Source organism: Chiloscyllium punctatum, chromosome 8, assembly GCF_047496795.1.
Source record: "Chiloscyllium punctatum isolate Juve2018m chromosome 8, sChiPun1.3, whole genome shotgun sequence".
Taxonomy (NCBI): Eukaryota; Metazoa; Chordata; class Chondrichthyes; order Orectolobiformes; family Hemiscylliidae; genus Chiloscyllium; species Chiloscyllium punctatum.
The window spans coordinates 105,580,681-105,598,241 of record NC_092746.1 but is presented as its reverse complement, the minus strand read 5'-3'; the positions used below and the strand labels follow the sequence as shown (position 1 = coordinate 105,598,241).

At 43.4% G+C, this 17,561-nt stretch overlaps 1 protein-coding gene across 2 annotated transcripts in view; it reads right to left on the bottom strand.

The window, feature by feature from the left end:
- Positions 1-17,561, bottom strand: part of ptprn2 (protein tyrosine phosphatase receptor type N2) — a 967,505-nt gene that overhangs the window by 343,623 nt on the left and 606,321 nt on the right. For both annotated transcript variants that reach the window (XM_072576204.1, XM_072576205.1), the window contains exon 12: positions 6,745-6,809. In XM_072576204.1, coding sequence (XP_072432305.1) covers positions 6,745-6,809 — 65 coding nt within the window. The remainder of the gene's footprint in view (positions 1-6,744; positions 6,810-17,561) is intronic.

The window sequence follows — 17,561 nt, the reverse complement described above, 5'->3', positions numbered from 1 at the left end:
TGGGAATTTGACAACATAGTTGTGGTGTACAGGGAGTACAGCAGGGGGCTGAGAATGAATCAATGTGGGGGGGGGGGGGGTTCAATGTTATCGTGGAGGAGATGCAGTCGGCTCTTTTCACTGATTGCGGTCTCAAGGTCAGGAAGCTGAGGATCCAATTGCAGAGGGCTGAGCCAAGACCTATGTCTCTGAGTTTTGAGATCGGTCTGAAGGGGATGGCGCTATTGAAGGAGGAGCTGTAGTCAATGAGCAGGAGTCCGATGTAGATTTTGTTATTTTCCAGTTGTTCCAGGGATGAGCGCAGGGCTAGGGAAATGGCGTCTGTTGTGGACCTGTTATGTCGGTGGCAAATTGCACAGGACTAAGGCAGGCTGGAAGGCATGGGTTGATGTGCCTCTCAAAGTACTTCATGATCAGAGCTATTGGGCAGTAGTCATTAAGGCATGTCACGTGTGCTTTCTTAGGCACAGGGATAATGCTGATCTTCTTGAAGCAGATGGGGACTTCGGCTAGTAGGAGGGAGAGATTGAAGATGTCACTGAATACCTCCGCCAGCTTGACTGCACAGGATCTATGTGCATGGCCAGGGACTCCGTCTGGACCGATAGCTTTCCTTGATTGTGTTGTGGGGAAAACCACCAGCCTCGGAGTCAGAATCGGGATTCAACGACAGAGTTCCAGGGAGAGAGACACTCACCAACACGATTGTCAGCTGTGAACCTTCTGTAACCCTTGGAGCACATGTCATAATATTTTATACATTTTATGGTGTAATAGTTCAAGTATTGAGTCTTTGTTTGCACAAAACATTACAGAGTTAGTGTCAGTTTCAGCAGCTACGCAGCAGTCCATTGCTCCAGTAATTGGTTGTGATCATTCTTCCTGACAGGAAGATAGTTTTCCATTACTGCAAATCTGAAGTATTAACACTTGTATACAAGCAGTCTCAGGTAGCATTTCTTCAAAACTTCTATTGAAGGTGGTGGCTGGACTCAGACACTTCGGCGGGCAGTAGACATTACTGATGTGCGCTCTCTCCCCCACCTGCCTTAAACTAATCATATACATTCTGTGCCTATTGTACTGGTATCCTGTTGCCTTCAGGAAGTATGTGTGTATGCTTTGCTGTATTTTTCCATGTAATGGCTCAGTGGTCATCTTGTGTGCAAAGTGACCAACTTATGGTTCAATGGCCATCTTGTATCTGTGTGCCCCGTGTCAACTCCCACTTCAGTTCACCCCCAGGAAGACTGATCTGATGTGTGCAGTAGTAATGGACGGAACAAGTGCATCTGGGGTAGTTGGGATAGGTGACACTGCACCGCTAGCATTCGGCTCAAACTGAGCATAGAAAACATTGAGTGCATCAGGGAGGGATGTAACTTTGTGTGCTATCTTGCTCAGCTTCATTTGTATCTTGTTATGTTGTTTAAGCTTTGCCACAGGCAGCGGCTGTTTGTCTGGTTGGTTTGGGCCTCTAACTTGGTCCGGTACTGCCCCATGGCATCTCTGATGGCTTTGCGGCGGTCATATCTGAATTTTCTGTATGGTTCTGTGACATCCAACTTGATTGCTGCGCGCTTGGTCTTCAGTAGGCAGTGGATCTCCCGGTTCATCCAAGGTTTCTGGTTGGGGAAATCCCAGATTGACTACTTTGGCACACAATCCTCCATGCATTTGCTAATGAAGTCCATGGCAGTGGTAGCATAATCATCTAGGTTTTCTGCTCACTCCTTGAACAGTCCAGCCCACCAATTCCAAGCAGTCTCAGAGACACTGGTGAGAATGGCACTACGTGAACCTTGGTAGGAGGTGGTGCAGTGACAGAGATAGAGTGCGTGTGAGATATCAGAGAGAAGAAGGTGGCATTGTCAGACTGGGGAAGGTCATTGAGCTTCCTACAGTGCTGTGCCCTCCTCCAAATGGCTGAAATTGCTTTAACTCTCATGGCAACGTTGGACTAGGCTGGCATGGTCTGGTGTTCTAGCCTCCACTGCTGACCTTAAGGCAACAGAAAGTCCCGGCTGTGCACCACTCCACTCAGCCAGTTCTGCCAGGACCCTAACTGCACAACGGAGCATCGATTCCTCCCTGGCAGAACTGTCAACAACCGTACAGGGCAGCGCTATGCTGCCAGTGCTTATCCGAGTGCACAGTATGGTTTCAGGTTGGCATGAGAGCAAAGAATGCTGGTGAATTCTGGGCAATCCTGAGTAGTGAGCTGTTCCCAGAATGGCGTGTGATAAGGTGGGGTGGAAATCAGATATAAGGGATATCATAGGGACTGGGTAAGTAATTAATGCGGTGAGTTTGTAAGATACAGTGAGAAAACTGAATAGATTTCACAATGAGAAGGCTTCCAAAACCTCGACACAACTTGGACTTAGCCAAAAAAGTTCAGTCCAGTGTCTTCTTAGCTAGACAGGGAAGTGTTTTTCCTTTACTTCATTACAATAAGTTTGGTTTAAGGATGATATTGGCAGGAACTCTCAGCATGAACAGTACTTCCTACAGTATAGTTAACTGGCACAACCTTACGACTGTGTGCCCCTGGCAGAGAAAGACTCTCCCCTTCATTCTCACTCTGCTGCTGCTTCAATCATATTGGCATCGCAGTCTAACATCTGTATCCCAGTCTAGGCCTGATGCCATCCCATAGGGGGCCTACTATCAGCTGGCTGTCCAGATGGTTGGAGAACCCACTTTGTCCCAGTCATAGACCCTTTTAATATTTTAATATAAGGCCAAAAGCTGCTGAGGAAGACAGAGAGAAAGGGAGAGAGCACACAAAGAATGTTCTGTGAATCGTTCATCTGCTGCATCTGGCATTGCAGCCAAAAGTGAGCAAGACAACAATAAGTTCAATGTTATTTTTCGGAGTATATAAGAAGCAGGATACTCCATAAGTTCCTTTGCCTTGTTTATATCCTCCTCTAGTTTGCACATTTTAAATCTACTGATGCCCTTTGGTATATCTTCATGCAGATGCAGTGCACGGCAGTCAGTCATCTCCAGAATATTGTACCCTTCACAATCGAGTCATCCAGAGCTGATGGGGAGCACTCTCAGCTTGTTACTATGAAGTACAAGCTATAACCACCGCTCATTAATCCTACAAACAAACAACTGACCAAGTGCATTTGTCTACCTAATGCGTATTAAACAGCACTAGGAGGGCCATGTGAAAATGACTGACTTTTAAACTTGTGCTTTATGAACTCAGATTTGTTTTGCAGCTGTCAAATAGCCGTTTCTGCCATACATTCGGGGTTATGGGTCCACGCTAGTAAGATGAAATAGGCTCATGCCACATCACAGTAGTCTTCTGTCACTCCAACCTTTACCTGAAAAATATTGCTGAGATTTTACCAAGTGAAAGCGACTCGGAGATGAGGATCCAGAAACAGTGTGGATTGTTGCTCTTGGGAACCAGACCGAGGAGAAGAGCTGGTGCAATGAAATATTGGCTGCCATTTCGATTCTGTTACACTCCAATTTCGCTATCCCCATAGGTTTGAGAAGGTGGAACTTCTGTTCAATGCGTTTTCCTGTTTTATAGAGAACCCTACCGGACACATTGGGCTGAATCTCCCCAACCTGGTCTCTGGGGGCTGGGAAAATGCCATATATGGGGTTAGGAGGAGGGGCTGAAAGCTTCCCCCTCACCTGTGGAAGCAGCGGGCACCTCGGCAGCACGGCAATCCACCAGGCAGCATCTTTTTCAATTCTTTAACAGGATGTGGGCATCACTGGCTGGACCAGCATTTATTGCCCAGAGGGCAGTTAGTGACCAACCATATCGTTGTAGGTCTGGAGTCACATGTAGACCACACCAGGCAGATTTCCTTCCCTGAAGGACATCAGTGAACCAGATGGACATTTCCTGACAATTGATTCATTGTCATTATTAGTCTCCTGGTGAGTTTAAACTACACCATTTGCAATGGCAGGATTGAAACTCATGTCCCCAGAACATTACCTGGGTCCCTGAAATATCAATAATACCACAAAAATATCAACTTCCCACCAAGCCCCAGGGCAGTTTGCCCATGTTGAGGGGAGTCTGTCACTGGGTGAGAAGGAAGATGGCCAGGTCAACCCTGACAGCATTCCTTTTCTCTGATGAGTGTTCCGCAGCCCACAGCTTGAGCCAGCTCAGTGGGAATGATATTACAGTGCCTTCTGGCCAAGATTGATAGCTGGTATGTTGCTGCCAGTCCTAACTGACATCTCTTGGGTCAGGCCAATGCCATCGACTGGCAAGTCCTGGCACAATCCTGCCCTCAAGTCCCGCTGGCGGCACCCATTTTCAGCCCTGTCACAGGATGTGACCATCAGTGCGAAGATTCATCCTGATGATAGAGTGAGATAAGCAGGGTGGGAGCAGGCCCTTGAGGAACACAAACTCTATTGAAAACCAGTTGAGCTGAAATCCTAAATCTGAGCTGTAAAATCTATGTAATACACAATAGTATTTGTTTTTTGTTAGTTTAGTAACTCTGTGGGAAGCTAGGGAAATGATTACTGTGCCCCTTGCTGAGATATTTGTATCATCAATAGCCACAGGTGATGTAATAGAAGACTGGAGGTTGGCTAACGTGGTGCCATTATTTAAGAAAGTGGGTAAGAAAAAGCCAGGGAACTACAGACCAGTGAACCTGACATTGGAGGTGTGCAAGTTGTTGGTGGGAATCCTGAGGGACAGGGTTTACATGTATTTGAAAAGGCAAGGACTGATTAAGGATAGTCAACGTGGCTTTGTGCGTGGGAAATCATGTCTCACTAACTTGATTGAGTTTTTTGAAGAAGTCACGAAGAGGATTGATGAGGGCAGAGTGGTGGACGTGACCTATATGGACTTCAGTAAGGCGTTTGACAAGGTTTCATGTGGAAGACTGGTTAGCAAGATTAGATCACATGGAATACAGGGAGAACTAGCCATTTGGATACAGAACTGGCACGAAGGTAGGAGACAGAGGGTGGTGGTGGAGGGTTGCTTTTCAGACTGGAGGCCTGTGACCACCGGTGTGCTGTAAGGATTGGTGCTTGGGCCAGTGCTTTTCATCATTTATATAAATGATTTGGATGTGAGCACAGGAGATATAGTTAGTACATTTGGAGGTGGACAGTAAACATTACCTCAGAGTACAATGGGATCTTGATCAGATGGGCCAGTGAGCCAAAGAATGGTAGATGGGGTTTAATTTAAATAAATACGATATGCTGCATTTTGGAAAGGCAAATCAGGGCATGACTGAATCACTTAACGATAAGGTCCTCGGGAGTGTTGCTGAACAAAGAGACCTTGGAGTGCAGGTTCATAGTTCCTTGAAATTGGAGTTGCAGATAGATAGGATAGCGATGAAGGCATTTGGTATACTTTCCTTTATTGGTTAGAGCATTGAGTATAGGAGTTGGGAGGTCATGCTGTGGCTGTATAGGGCATTGGTAAGGCCTGCATTGGAATACTGCGTGCAATTCTGGTCTTCCTATCGGAATGATGTTGTGAAACTTGAAAGGGTTCAGAAAAGATTTAGAAGGATGTTGCCAGGGTTGAAGGGTTTGAGCTATAGGGAGAGACTGAATAGGCTGGGGCTGTTTTCCCTGGAGTGTTGGAGACTGAGAGGTGACCTTATAGAGGTTTATAAATTCATGAGGGGCATGGATAGGGTAAATAGACAAGGCCTTATCCCCAGGGTGGGGGACTCCAAAATTAGAAGTTTAAGGTGACAGGGGTAAGATTTAAAAGGGACCTAAGGGACAACATTTTCACACAAAGGGTAGTGTATGTGTAGACTGAGCTGCCAGAGGAAGTGGTGAGGCTGGTACAATTACAACATTTTAAAGATATCCAGATAGTTGAATAGAAATTGGAAAGATTTAGAGGGATATGGACCAAGCGTTGCTAAATTTGACTAGACTTAGTTAGGATATCTGGTCAGCATAAATGAATTGGACTGAAAGGTGTGTTTCCATGCTGTACAGCTCTTTGACTCTATGACGATAATTGTGCCACATAATTTGCTATGATGCAAAGCTAAGGACAAAGCAGCCCGCTTGATTGACAACAAACCCACAAGCAATTCCCCCCTCCATCACCAAAGCTCAGTTGCAGCAGGGTGTACTTTCTACAGGAGGCCCTGCAGAATAAAATCACCAATGGTCCTCAGACAGTACCTTCCAAACTCATAAACTCCACTATCTAGAAGGACAAGGGCAGCAGATACATGGGAATACCACCATCTGCAAGTTGGCCTCCAAGTCACTCACCATTTTGTCTTGGAAATACATCGCCGTTCCTTCATTGTCACTGGGTCAAAATCCTGGAATTCCCTCCCTAAGGGCATTTTGTGTCTAACTACAGCAAATGGACTGCAGCGGTTCAAGAAGGCAACTCACTATCACCTTCTCAATGGCAACTAGATATGGGCCCAGCCAGTGATGCTCATGTCCCAGGAGCAAATTTAAAAAAACTGTTTTATGTTGGTATAACCTGAATGCTATAACTAACAAATGGACTACGAGCATTTTAATTTCTTCAAAGTAAACAGTTCAGTCTCGTAGGTATTCTGACTGATGTCTGGAGACCTTCAAAGCCATAGATTGGAACCTGAAATGAACTGCTTTCATGAAAATGTGACCAAAATACAGATGACATTCATTGGCTGTGGAATACAGGATGGAAGTATTAATGTAGAATAGCACATAGAATACGCCCTCCATATTAAAAGTAATTCAACTTACTTCTCTCATGCCAGTTTGCAAGATTTTTAATCCTGTTTCTTCTTCCAGTTTTTCCTTGTTGATCACTGTCAGAAAAAAAGAGACAGGTTTAAACTGGGTGTACGGAAGGCATGCTCCAATATCATTCTAGGAAACGTGGACGACATCAGTACATACCCACAGACTGGGATCTTTCAGAGTGCCTACAATAAGGGAATTATGCAATTATTGAGAAAAATAATCTGAGAATTGATGATGCCCTGTAAAGTTGCACATTCTTTTAAAAATTGAACATTTAAACAAATCAATCACCATGAACACAAAAGCTGCCAGTAGATGTTTTATATTGAGCAAACATGGCTGAGGTTTTCAAGATTTATTTTCTCCATTCATTGCTGCACACCTAAGGACCCAAAACCAAAATCTGAAGCAACTTGCTTCAGGGCATGTATATTCCCATAGAGTATTGCTACCACATTCCGCTCAGCAGATGTCACAAGCGGGACAACATGTTAGAAGAATATTTTGCTCTCGTTCAATTATGGAATCATGAGGCAGATTTCCAGGCAAAAGTCACACAAGGATGTTTTGGACAGCCACATCCCTGGCCAGAGATGGGACTTCTAGCCCTCACTTGGGCAGATAACTTACTTCAGACAGTTCCCAGTTGATCTTTATTGCCAGCAGCTCTGTAGTGGCAGCAGAGCCAGTGAGATTGTTGGCTCAGACTGGGACTGCAGACAGATCCCCCCAGTCTAGGTCCCATAGTCTGGGCAGGGCTCATGGCAGGTAAATCAGATGAGGTCTGGGTGGAAATGACAACAATGGCGAGGCCACAGTGGGAGGGAGAACTTCCTGGGAATGGGGGAGTTGGTCAGTCTAGAAAAAAGGCCATTGAATGAGGCACCCCCTGACACCATCACCAATGCCTCACGTCAGGCAAGGAGTGGCCCTTAAAAGATGAAAACATTCTCTATTCTCCTTAAGCTAGTCACCATCCTGACTTGAAATTGTATCAGCAGCTTTGTTGCTGATCAAAATCCTGGAACAATTGCACCCCCCCCCCAACAGCATTGTGGGTCTACCAACACCAAAAGGACAGCAGCAACTCACTACCACTTTCTCAAAGACAATACTGGGACAGATAATAAAGGTTAGCCTAGATCGAGGAGCTCACATCCCCTGAAGGAATACAATAATGGTGGCAGAAGAACAGACCAGGACTACCAATCAGGCATATAAGGACAGATGAATACTACGCAACCCTTTGACGCCGGTGACACTAAAACTTCAGCAACTTCAATATTTTGTGAGGTGACCAGAGAAACACTCAAAAAAAAAGACCACCCTCATATGTTTCATGTCCAAAAATATCCTGAAATTTTCCCAATTTCTAAATATACTGCTTGCCGTAATATAATAGTGACGTTCATTCATTTGGGCAAAGAGAGATTTAAATCATTACCTTGCATCATTTAATAACTTCTTTCTGTGTACATAAAACTGTACTCACAAATCACACCGCGTAAGTAAAACAGACATTTTCTAAACTCAATACAGTTACAGTTTGTAATTAAAACCAAGAATATTGTCTGAAATATATATTAAACCTGGCCTGTTAATTAATCACGCAACACTTTCAAAACAGGCAATTAGAGAGGCAAGGAACAGAAATATGAGGAATAGAAAATGGAAACAACATGTTACTAAATTTTTAACCAAATTATTGTCCAAGAACCTTTCTTGAGTGCTCCCACGTGCAAAAAAATGTTTTTTTCTTCAAAATCCCCAGATGAAGGATATGCAAATAGGCTGGAAGAGCTGAACCCTATAATGTTCTGAAAATTCTGCAAAGGCCTATTTAATTAGTATTTTAATTTATCAAAATTATTCTTTGCACTTGACAATTTATGCAGTATTCTATGTAATTAAGCATGCAGCTTCAGAGGAATAATCTTGCCAGCGCTGCTAATAGCAGTTATTCTACCCTGAAAGGAACTGTGTATGTCTCAACTCTGATCTAAATTACAATAAGGAGAAATTAATGGCTTTTTTTCCCTTTATCAAAGCGCATGCTGGGAGTTCCGCAGATTATACCATTCTACTGTAGAGCAGCCTGGTAATTAGCCAAGAAGAGTACGCATTTTCAGTCCTGTGTATATGCCTATTAGCAGCTTGTCAATATTAGTTCCCAGCTTAAAAAAAACATGCTGCTTGTTTCTAAACGCTTGATCTAAATGTGTAGCTTGCAGTATTGTTGATGACAGCTTGGTAAATGCTGGTGTCAAGACCAATTTTAAAACCATTTTTCAAATTATTTTAATTAGATTTTTTTTCATTCTCACTTGCATTAATTTAGTTTCTGATACTAGCGTTTTAGCTTTCAATCTGTTCGCATGAATTTCCTTACAGTACGCTGTGTGGCCTAAAGACATTTAACCAGGGCTTTGATACTAAAGCTAGAGTCTGGCACAATTAGAGATGGGGAAGGTGGGACCCACTGTTGTTACTCCCAGGGCAAGAATGGCAAATCCAGCCACTGAATTCTATTGTGGCAAATTATAACTTTTTTATATATAAAAATGAAAAAACCTCTGAGGCAGTTTTTTGCCTCATTGTGCAATACATAACACAAGTTTTAAAATGAAGTGAAAACCGAAAGAAATGTGGATGCTGTAAGTCAGAAAGAAAATAAAACAGAGGTTACTGGAAAAGCTCAGCAGGTCTGCCAGCATCTGTGAAGAGAAATCAAAGCTAATGTTTCAGGTCCGGTGACCCTTCCTCAGAGCTTTTCCAGCAAATTCTGTTTTTGTTTTAAATTGAGTAATTTCTAGGCAGACCAAAACTGTTCTCAAGAAACAAAGACAACAAACAAAAGCCAAAAGGCGGTCTCTGAGACTTTTAACTCATTAAAATAAATAATTCCAGATAGTGATACAGATTAACAAGATCATAAAAATTGCAAACAAAGGAATTGGGATCATTTCTAAAGGGATAGAACTGAACGACAGAGAAGATATGTTCAGGTTGTAAAAACACCCTGGCAGCAACACAGTGCAAAGTTTTGGTTTCCAAATTATAAAAAAAGTATACAGGAGAAGGTACAAAAAAGATTTACAAGAATAACACCAGAACTCAGAGAGTATGATTATCCAGAAAGATTGAATAGTCTTTCCTCCAGACAATACAATACTGAAAAGAGTAATCATGTTTCAAATGAGACCAAAACTATAGATCATAAATAAAAGGTAATCAATAGAGAATTCAGGAGAAGACCTTTTATCCAGACTCGAATGTGGAACTTCCTGCCGTACCGGGAAGTTGTGGTGAGTTGCATAAGTGGATTTAAGAGGAAGCTAGGTAAAAATTGAATTAAAACAAAGAACTGTAGATCGTGGACATCTAGAAATAAAAAATCCAAACATTGCTGGTGAAATTCAGACAGGATTTGTTAAGAGAAAACAGAGTTAACATTTTTAGCTGAAACTTCAGCAATTTTTGTTTTTGTTTGAGTGAGATATGTACATGATGGAGCAAAGAATAGAAGGTTAAGTTGACAGCGTTACATAAAGAAAGGTGTTTAAAGGCTTCGGTGGAGCATAAGCTCGCATGTGGTTCAGCTGGGCTGAATATTTCCCTTCAGAATTTTCCGCGTAATGTTATGAAAAGGGAGGATGTAAAGGACTGATTTGATACACCAGTTGGATTTTAGAATTTAGTGACAGGCTGAGAGAGTCAAACTTTCCACAGATTCTGATGACTCTCTGCTAAGGAGCATGGTGTAAAGACACCAATCTCTCCAACAACATCAGCAAAACAAAGGAGCTGGTCACTGACTTCAGGAAGTGAAGTGGAGGCCACACCTGTGTCTGCATCAATGGTGCTGAGGTGGAAATGGTCGAGAGCATCAAGTTTCTGCATGTGGCAATCACCAACAATTTGTTCTGTTCACCCACATGGACACCATGGTCAAGAAAGCACAGCAATGCCTCTACTTTCTCAGGAGGCTAAGGACATTTGGCACGTCCATATAGACACTTATAAATGTTTATAGATGCACCATTGCAAGAATCCTATCTGGGTGCGTCACAGTGTTGTATGGTGACTGGTCTCCCAAGATGAAAGAAACTACAGAGAGTTGTGAACACAGCCCAGTCAATCACACAAACCAGATTCTGGATTAGTGGTGCTGGAAGAGCACAGCAGTTCAGGCAGCATCCAAGTAGCTTCGAAATCGACGTTTCGGGCAAAAGCCCTTCATCAGGAATAAAGGCAGTGAGCCTGAAGCGTGGAGAGATAAGCTAGAGGAGGGTGGGGGTGGGGAGAAAGTAGCATAGAGTACAATGGGTGAGTGGGGGAGGGGATGAAGGTGATAGGTCAAGGAGGAGAGGGTGGAGTGGATAGGTGGAAAAGGAGCTAGGCAGGTCGGACAAGTCCGGACAAGTCATGGGGACAGTTACTGAGCTGGAAGTTTAGAACTAGGGTGAGGTGGGGGAAGGGGAAATGAGGAAACTGTTGAAGTCTACATTGATGCCCTGGGGTTGAAGTGTTCCGAGGCGGAAGATGAGGCGTTCTTCCTCCAAGCGTCTGGTGGTGAGGGAGCAGCGGTGAAGGAGGCCCATGACCTCCATGTCCTCGACAGAGTGGGAGGGGGAGTTGAAATGTTGGGCCACGGGGCAGTTTGGTTGATTGGTGCGGGTGTCCCGGAGATGTTCCCTAAAGCGCTCTGCTAGGAGGCGCCCAGTCTCCCCAATGTAGAGGAGACCGCATCAGGAGCAACGGATACAATAAATGATATTAGTGGATGTGCAAGTAAAACTTTGATGGATGTGGAAGGCTCCTTTAGGGCCTTGGATAGAGGTGAGGGAGGAGGTGTGGGCGCAGGTTTTACAGTTCCTGCGGTGGCAGGGGAAAGTGCCAGGATTGGAGGGTGGGTTGTTTGGGGGCGTGGAGCCTCCCATCCATTCTGCCCCATTACTTGTCAGACTTTTGAATGGATCTCTTTAATATTGATATTGATCTCTTGTTACACCTTCTCAGCAGCTGTAACATTGTATCCTGCACTCTATTCTGTTACCCTGCTGTACTTATACAGTACAATCTGCTTTTAAAGCAAATGCAAGACAACACTTTTCGCTGTACCTCAGTACACATGAGAGCAATCAAATCAAATCAAATCAAATCGAAAACAGGATGATTAGGGAAATATGTGGAAAGAAAGAAGGGGGTTATTATAGGAGGAGAGGAATAATGCCAGTAGAAAGTGAGAACTGCAGATGCTGGAAATCAGAGTCAAAAAGTGTGGTGCTGAAAAAGCACAGTAGGTCAGGCATCATCTGAGGAGCAGGAGAATAGACGTTTCGAGCCTAATCTCGATGAAGAGGAACAATGGCAGTCTCAGAACCATCTCAAAATCTACAAAATAGAGAACATTATCATTTATTCCAAGGGGAACTGAATACAAAAATAGAGAGTTTATGCTTCAGTTGTACAGAGGGCTGGTCAGTGACCAGACCTGGATGAAATACAGTGTACAATATTGGTCACTTTAGTTAAGGGAGGATGTACATGTCCTGGAAGGAGTTGAGAAGTGGTTGACTGGACTAACACCGAGGTTGAGAATGTTGTTTCATGAGGAAACATTTGACAGACTTAGGCTGGTATTCACTGGAATTTAAGAGTAAGAGGCAACTTGATTGAAAACTGTGAGCTCGTGCAAGATCTTGATAGAGTAGATGTGGAAAGGATGTATCTTCTTATCTGAGAAACTAGAACGACAAGTCAGTGTTTACAAATTGAGGTTCAACTATTTAATACAGATCACACAATTTTTTTTCTCAGAGAGTTCTGATTCTATGGAAATCGCTTCCTGAAAAGGTGATGAAAACCAAAGTTCTTAAAACTATTTCACGCAGAGATGGATAGATTCTTGTTAAGCAATGGGGTGAACAGCCCTATCAAGAATGTGAATGTAAGATTCCAATCACATCAGCCATGACCTTATAGAATGGCAGAACAGTTTCAAGGGGACAGATGGGATTTCTCTTTGTTCATATGTTCATCAGTAATCATTTTGAAGTCTTGTCAATGTGGCCATAAAGGCAAACATAAAGCACAGCAAGATCCCACATGCAACGATGATGCGAACAATGCGTTATTAGGCTGAATCTTATGATATTTTGGACAAGTGTAATTTTCACTAGGCTTCATGAAGGGATTCTCTCCATGAGGCCTAGCACCTTCTCTCACATTATCACCCCATTAAAAAAAATTGGATTACCATTTCATTAACCATCTACCCTGCCCCATTAGTGCTTCCCTTGTCCAATCCTGGCCTGATTCTACATTCGTCGTAGCTGGACGTACATGCCACTGCTGGGATATCCCAGAATAGACCATCTTCCCTGGCACTGCCACCATATTTAAAAGGCTGTTATGCACCTGGTCGAGAGCTAGCAGTCTGGGAGAAGGCAGATTTTGGAAAAGTGTGGACATAGTAGGGTTGTTGTAATGGGTGACTTTAACTTTCCCAATATTGATTGGAACCTTCTTCGAGCAGAAGATTTGAGTGGAGCTGTTTTTGTAAGGTGTGTTCAGGAGGGTTTCCTAACTCAGTACGTTGACAGGCCAATGAGGGGAGAGGCCATTCTAGACTTGGTGCTCGGAAATGAGCCGGGGTAGGTATCAGATCTTGTGGTGGGAGAGCATTTTGGTGATAGTGACCACAACTGCCTCACGTTCTACATAGCTATGGAGAAGGAGAGGATTAGGCAAAATGGGAGGGTATTTAATTGGGGAAGAGGAAACTATGATGTGATTAGACATGAGTTAGGAAGCATGGATTGGGAGCAATTGTTCCATGGTAAAGGCACTATAGACATGTGGAGACTGTTTAAGGAACAGTTGTTGCAAGTGATGAATAAATGTGATCCTCTGAGACAGGCAAGAAGTGGCAAGATAAAGGAACCTTGGATGACGAGAGCGGTGGAACTTCTCAGCAAAAGGAAAAAGGGAGCTTACATAAGGTGGAGGAAGCTAGGGTCAAGCTCAGCTCTAGAGGATTACAGGCAGGTGAGGAAGGAGCTCAAAAATGGTCTGAGGAGAGCCAGGAGGGGGCACAAGAAAGGCTTGGCATTACGGACTAGGGAGAACACAAAGGCATTTTACACTTATGTGAGGAATAAGAGAATGGTCAAAGAAAGAGTAGGGCCACTGATATTTGCGCTGGGCAATGGAGGAAAGGTAACGCATGGCAAAACAGAAAGGACAAGGCAAGATGAGGCATAGATGCTAAGAGCTTGCAGGTAGGCATAAGGAGAGGGAGCGCTGAGAGAACAGATAAGATGCAGGCTGGCTCAATCTGTGATCTGGGTGTCTGATCCTGTAAGACTGGATTAGAAGAAGAAATAGAATCATACTGTAATTGGATCAAAGATTTGCCATGATGGTGCAGAGAAGTGAGCATGTGTTAAATGCCAAGGTCTCTGGATGTGGGGTACACGAGTGCCCTGAAATAATGGAGTCACATGCAGTAAGGACTGCAGATGCTGGAGATCAGAAACGAGAGTGTGTTGCTGGAAAAGCGCAGCAGATCAGGCAGCATCCGAGGAACAGGAGAGTCCACGTTTCAGGCATAAGCTCTTCATCGGGAATTAGGCTTGTGGGCTGGGGCTGAGAGATAAATGGGAGGGGGTGGGATGGGGCGACGTAGCTGAGAAAGCGATAGATGGATGAAGGTGAGGGAATATAGGTCGGGGGGAAGTGATGGACAGGTCCACAGGGCAAGGATGAGTTGGAGGTTTGGGACTGGGATAATGTTGGGGGAGAGGGAATGAGGAAGCTGTTGAAGTCCACATTTATCCATGTGTGGTCGCAGGTTCCCTAGGCGATGGACTCTGGACCACATTCAGATCAACAATGGACTCCTGACCATACTCAGACCAACACGCCTTAGGACCCTGCAACCACACGTGGATAAATGTGGATTTGAACAGCTTCCTCATTTCCCCTCCCCCAACATTATCCCAGTCCCAAGCCTCCAACTCTCCATCACTCCTCCCTCTGACTTATCACCTTCTCCCTCACCTTCATCCACCTATTGCTTTCTCAGCTACCCATCCCACCCCCTCCCATTTATCTCTCAGCCCCAACCCACAAGCCTCATTCCTGATGAAGGGCTTATGTGGGGAATGTTGATTCTCGTACTTCTCAGATGCTGCCTGACCTGCTGTGCTTTCCCAGCAACACACTCTCGACAAGGGGGTCACATGCCCAGTATTGAGCTCTGGAGGATCAAGCAGTGAGCTGGAGTCACCTGGAACATGCTCTGACTTCCTTGTCTGGAATTCTCAGCATTTAGTTTCCATCCAGTATGTGGTTAAAATAGGAATCTGCATTTTAGTCAGGCAACATGAGAAGATAACAAGTAATAATCCTTATTAATAGGCATCTCACCACTCCCAAGCAAGAACCATACCTCAGTGGAGGAGGGTGGAGGATATGACATCAAGGCTATGTCTTTCCGCACCAGCCACCTCACGGTCAGCAACTTCTACAAGCTCCAGAAAGCACCCATCACTTGCACAATCATAATAACTCAGCATTAATCCAGCAGTAACTCACCTGCAAGTAATTGATGCTTCCTTTAAACAGCACTGGTGGGATCCTATCAGCTATTTCCCATGTGCAGAACTGTGTGGGTTAAGTGAGAACATTACCTGGAATCTTCAGCATCCAGTGGTGTGAGAAGTGTCCAGGAGCCAAGGACACCATTTGAATTTCAAAATACCAACAGACAGATCCTTTGATCAGTCTGCAAATCGGGGTGACAAGGGAAAAGGCAGGTTGAGTTATAAGGAGAGGCTGGACAGGCTGGGACCTTTTTTCACTGGAGCGTACGAGATTGAAGGCGACTTTGTAGAGGTTTATAAAATCATGAGTATTATAGATAAGGTGAATGGCAGGTATTTTTTTTTCCTAGGATGGGTGATTTCAAGATGATGGGGGCATATTTTAAAAGTGAGAGGAAAAAGATTTAAAAGAGACATGAGGGGCAATTCTTTCACAGAGTAAGTGGTTCATGTGTGGAATAAACTTCCAGAAGAAGTGATGGATGCAGGTTCAGTTACATTGTTTCAATGACATTTGGACAAGTGCATGAATATGAAATGTTTGGAGGGATATGGGCCAAATGCAGGCAGGTAAGACTCATTTTGTTTGGGATTATGGTCGGCATGGATTGAAGGGTCTGTTTCTGTGCTGTATGACTCTGTAACTCTATAACTATGAAAGTGGAGGTGAGGAATGTCAGATCAGCCATGATCCTATTGAATAGCAGAGCAGACTTGAGGGACTGAATGGCCTACTCCTATTCCTGTATCTTTTGGTCTTCAAAACTACTCTTGGCACCCAACATGGGTAGTGCACATTCAAATTTTCAGGGGACCAATTCTAAAGTTGCTCTGGAACACAAAATGAAAATCTTGACTTTTTTTTCATTTTGACTTACTGCTCTGCTGTAATATAATATTCAAGCTGGACCTGAAACTTTCGACAGTTGCCAACAGTAATTTCCAGTCTAATGTGCATTAAGGTGTGACAAGCAGAAAATCTTTGAAATGCGCAGCAGGTATCCTGTATCCAAAAGTGGAATGGACACGCAAATGTTATTTTTCTTTCAAGTTGTAAGAGCCAATTTGAAATGGTGATTATTCAGAAACACTTCTTGCACTTGAATTTTTTTTATATATTTTAAAGGTTTTTCTTTCAACTCAATTTCAACCTTCTTTCATAGGATTGCTGTGGGGTTAGGCTTCTGGGGGATTATAGAAACAGGACTAAATTAGTCAGCCCATTGAGTCTAGCACTGATATCCCTCAGCTTGATGAGTACAAAAATCATTAAGAGCAAAAATATTTTTTCACGCAATACAGATATATCCTAAATAGTAAATGGAGTGGAAAACAATTGTGAGAATATAGGTATCTAGGTAAAAACAGGACCTTAAGAGAAAATGGTTGTAAAATATGTGACTAGAAAGTATGATTTTGTACTAAGGAGGACTAAGTATATAAGAGTAAAATAGTTTTGAAGACTAGTACTATTGAGGAAGTGAGTTCAAATTCCCTAAATATCCAATTTAAAAACCTGCAAATAAACATTTGCCGGTATTGTTCTAAACAAGCTATTTAGAGATGTTATTAGGACAGAGTAGGCAAGACTCGAAACTGGGATTTATTGCTCAAAGGTAGGGATACTACCACTGCACCACAAGAATGCTAATAAACATCGGCATTGCATAAGCAAAAAAAATCATTTTGAATCTTTTCGATTGCCTGGAAAAGTCAATTAGTTCCCTAATATTGCTCAGAGAAAGAAGTCAGATGCTCTTTCACTATGGCTGTTCTCTGACTCACATTTAACATAAACTCCTAACTAGCCTATCAAGTGCCCCAGTAAGCCATACATTAGTATCCATGGCAACTAGAAATGGGCAATAAATGCTAGTCTTTCAGGCAACATCGATATCTTGAGGATAGAAAAAAGAAAATAAATATGAAAACCATTCAATTGGGACCTAATTTTAAAGTGAGAAACAGAAGGTTTAGAGGTGATTTGAGGAGAATTTTTTTCATCCAGAGTGTGGTGGGAGACTGGACTGCCCTAGCTGGGAGGATAGCCGAAGTGAATAACCTCACCATTTTTAAAAAATAGCTTGAGCACCTGAAATGTCACAACATTCAAGGCAATGGGCCTAGTGCTGGGAAGCGGAACTAATGTCGATTTAGTGTAGCTTTGGCAGTATGATTTGTTGGGCCAAAGGGCGTCTTCTGTACCAT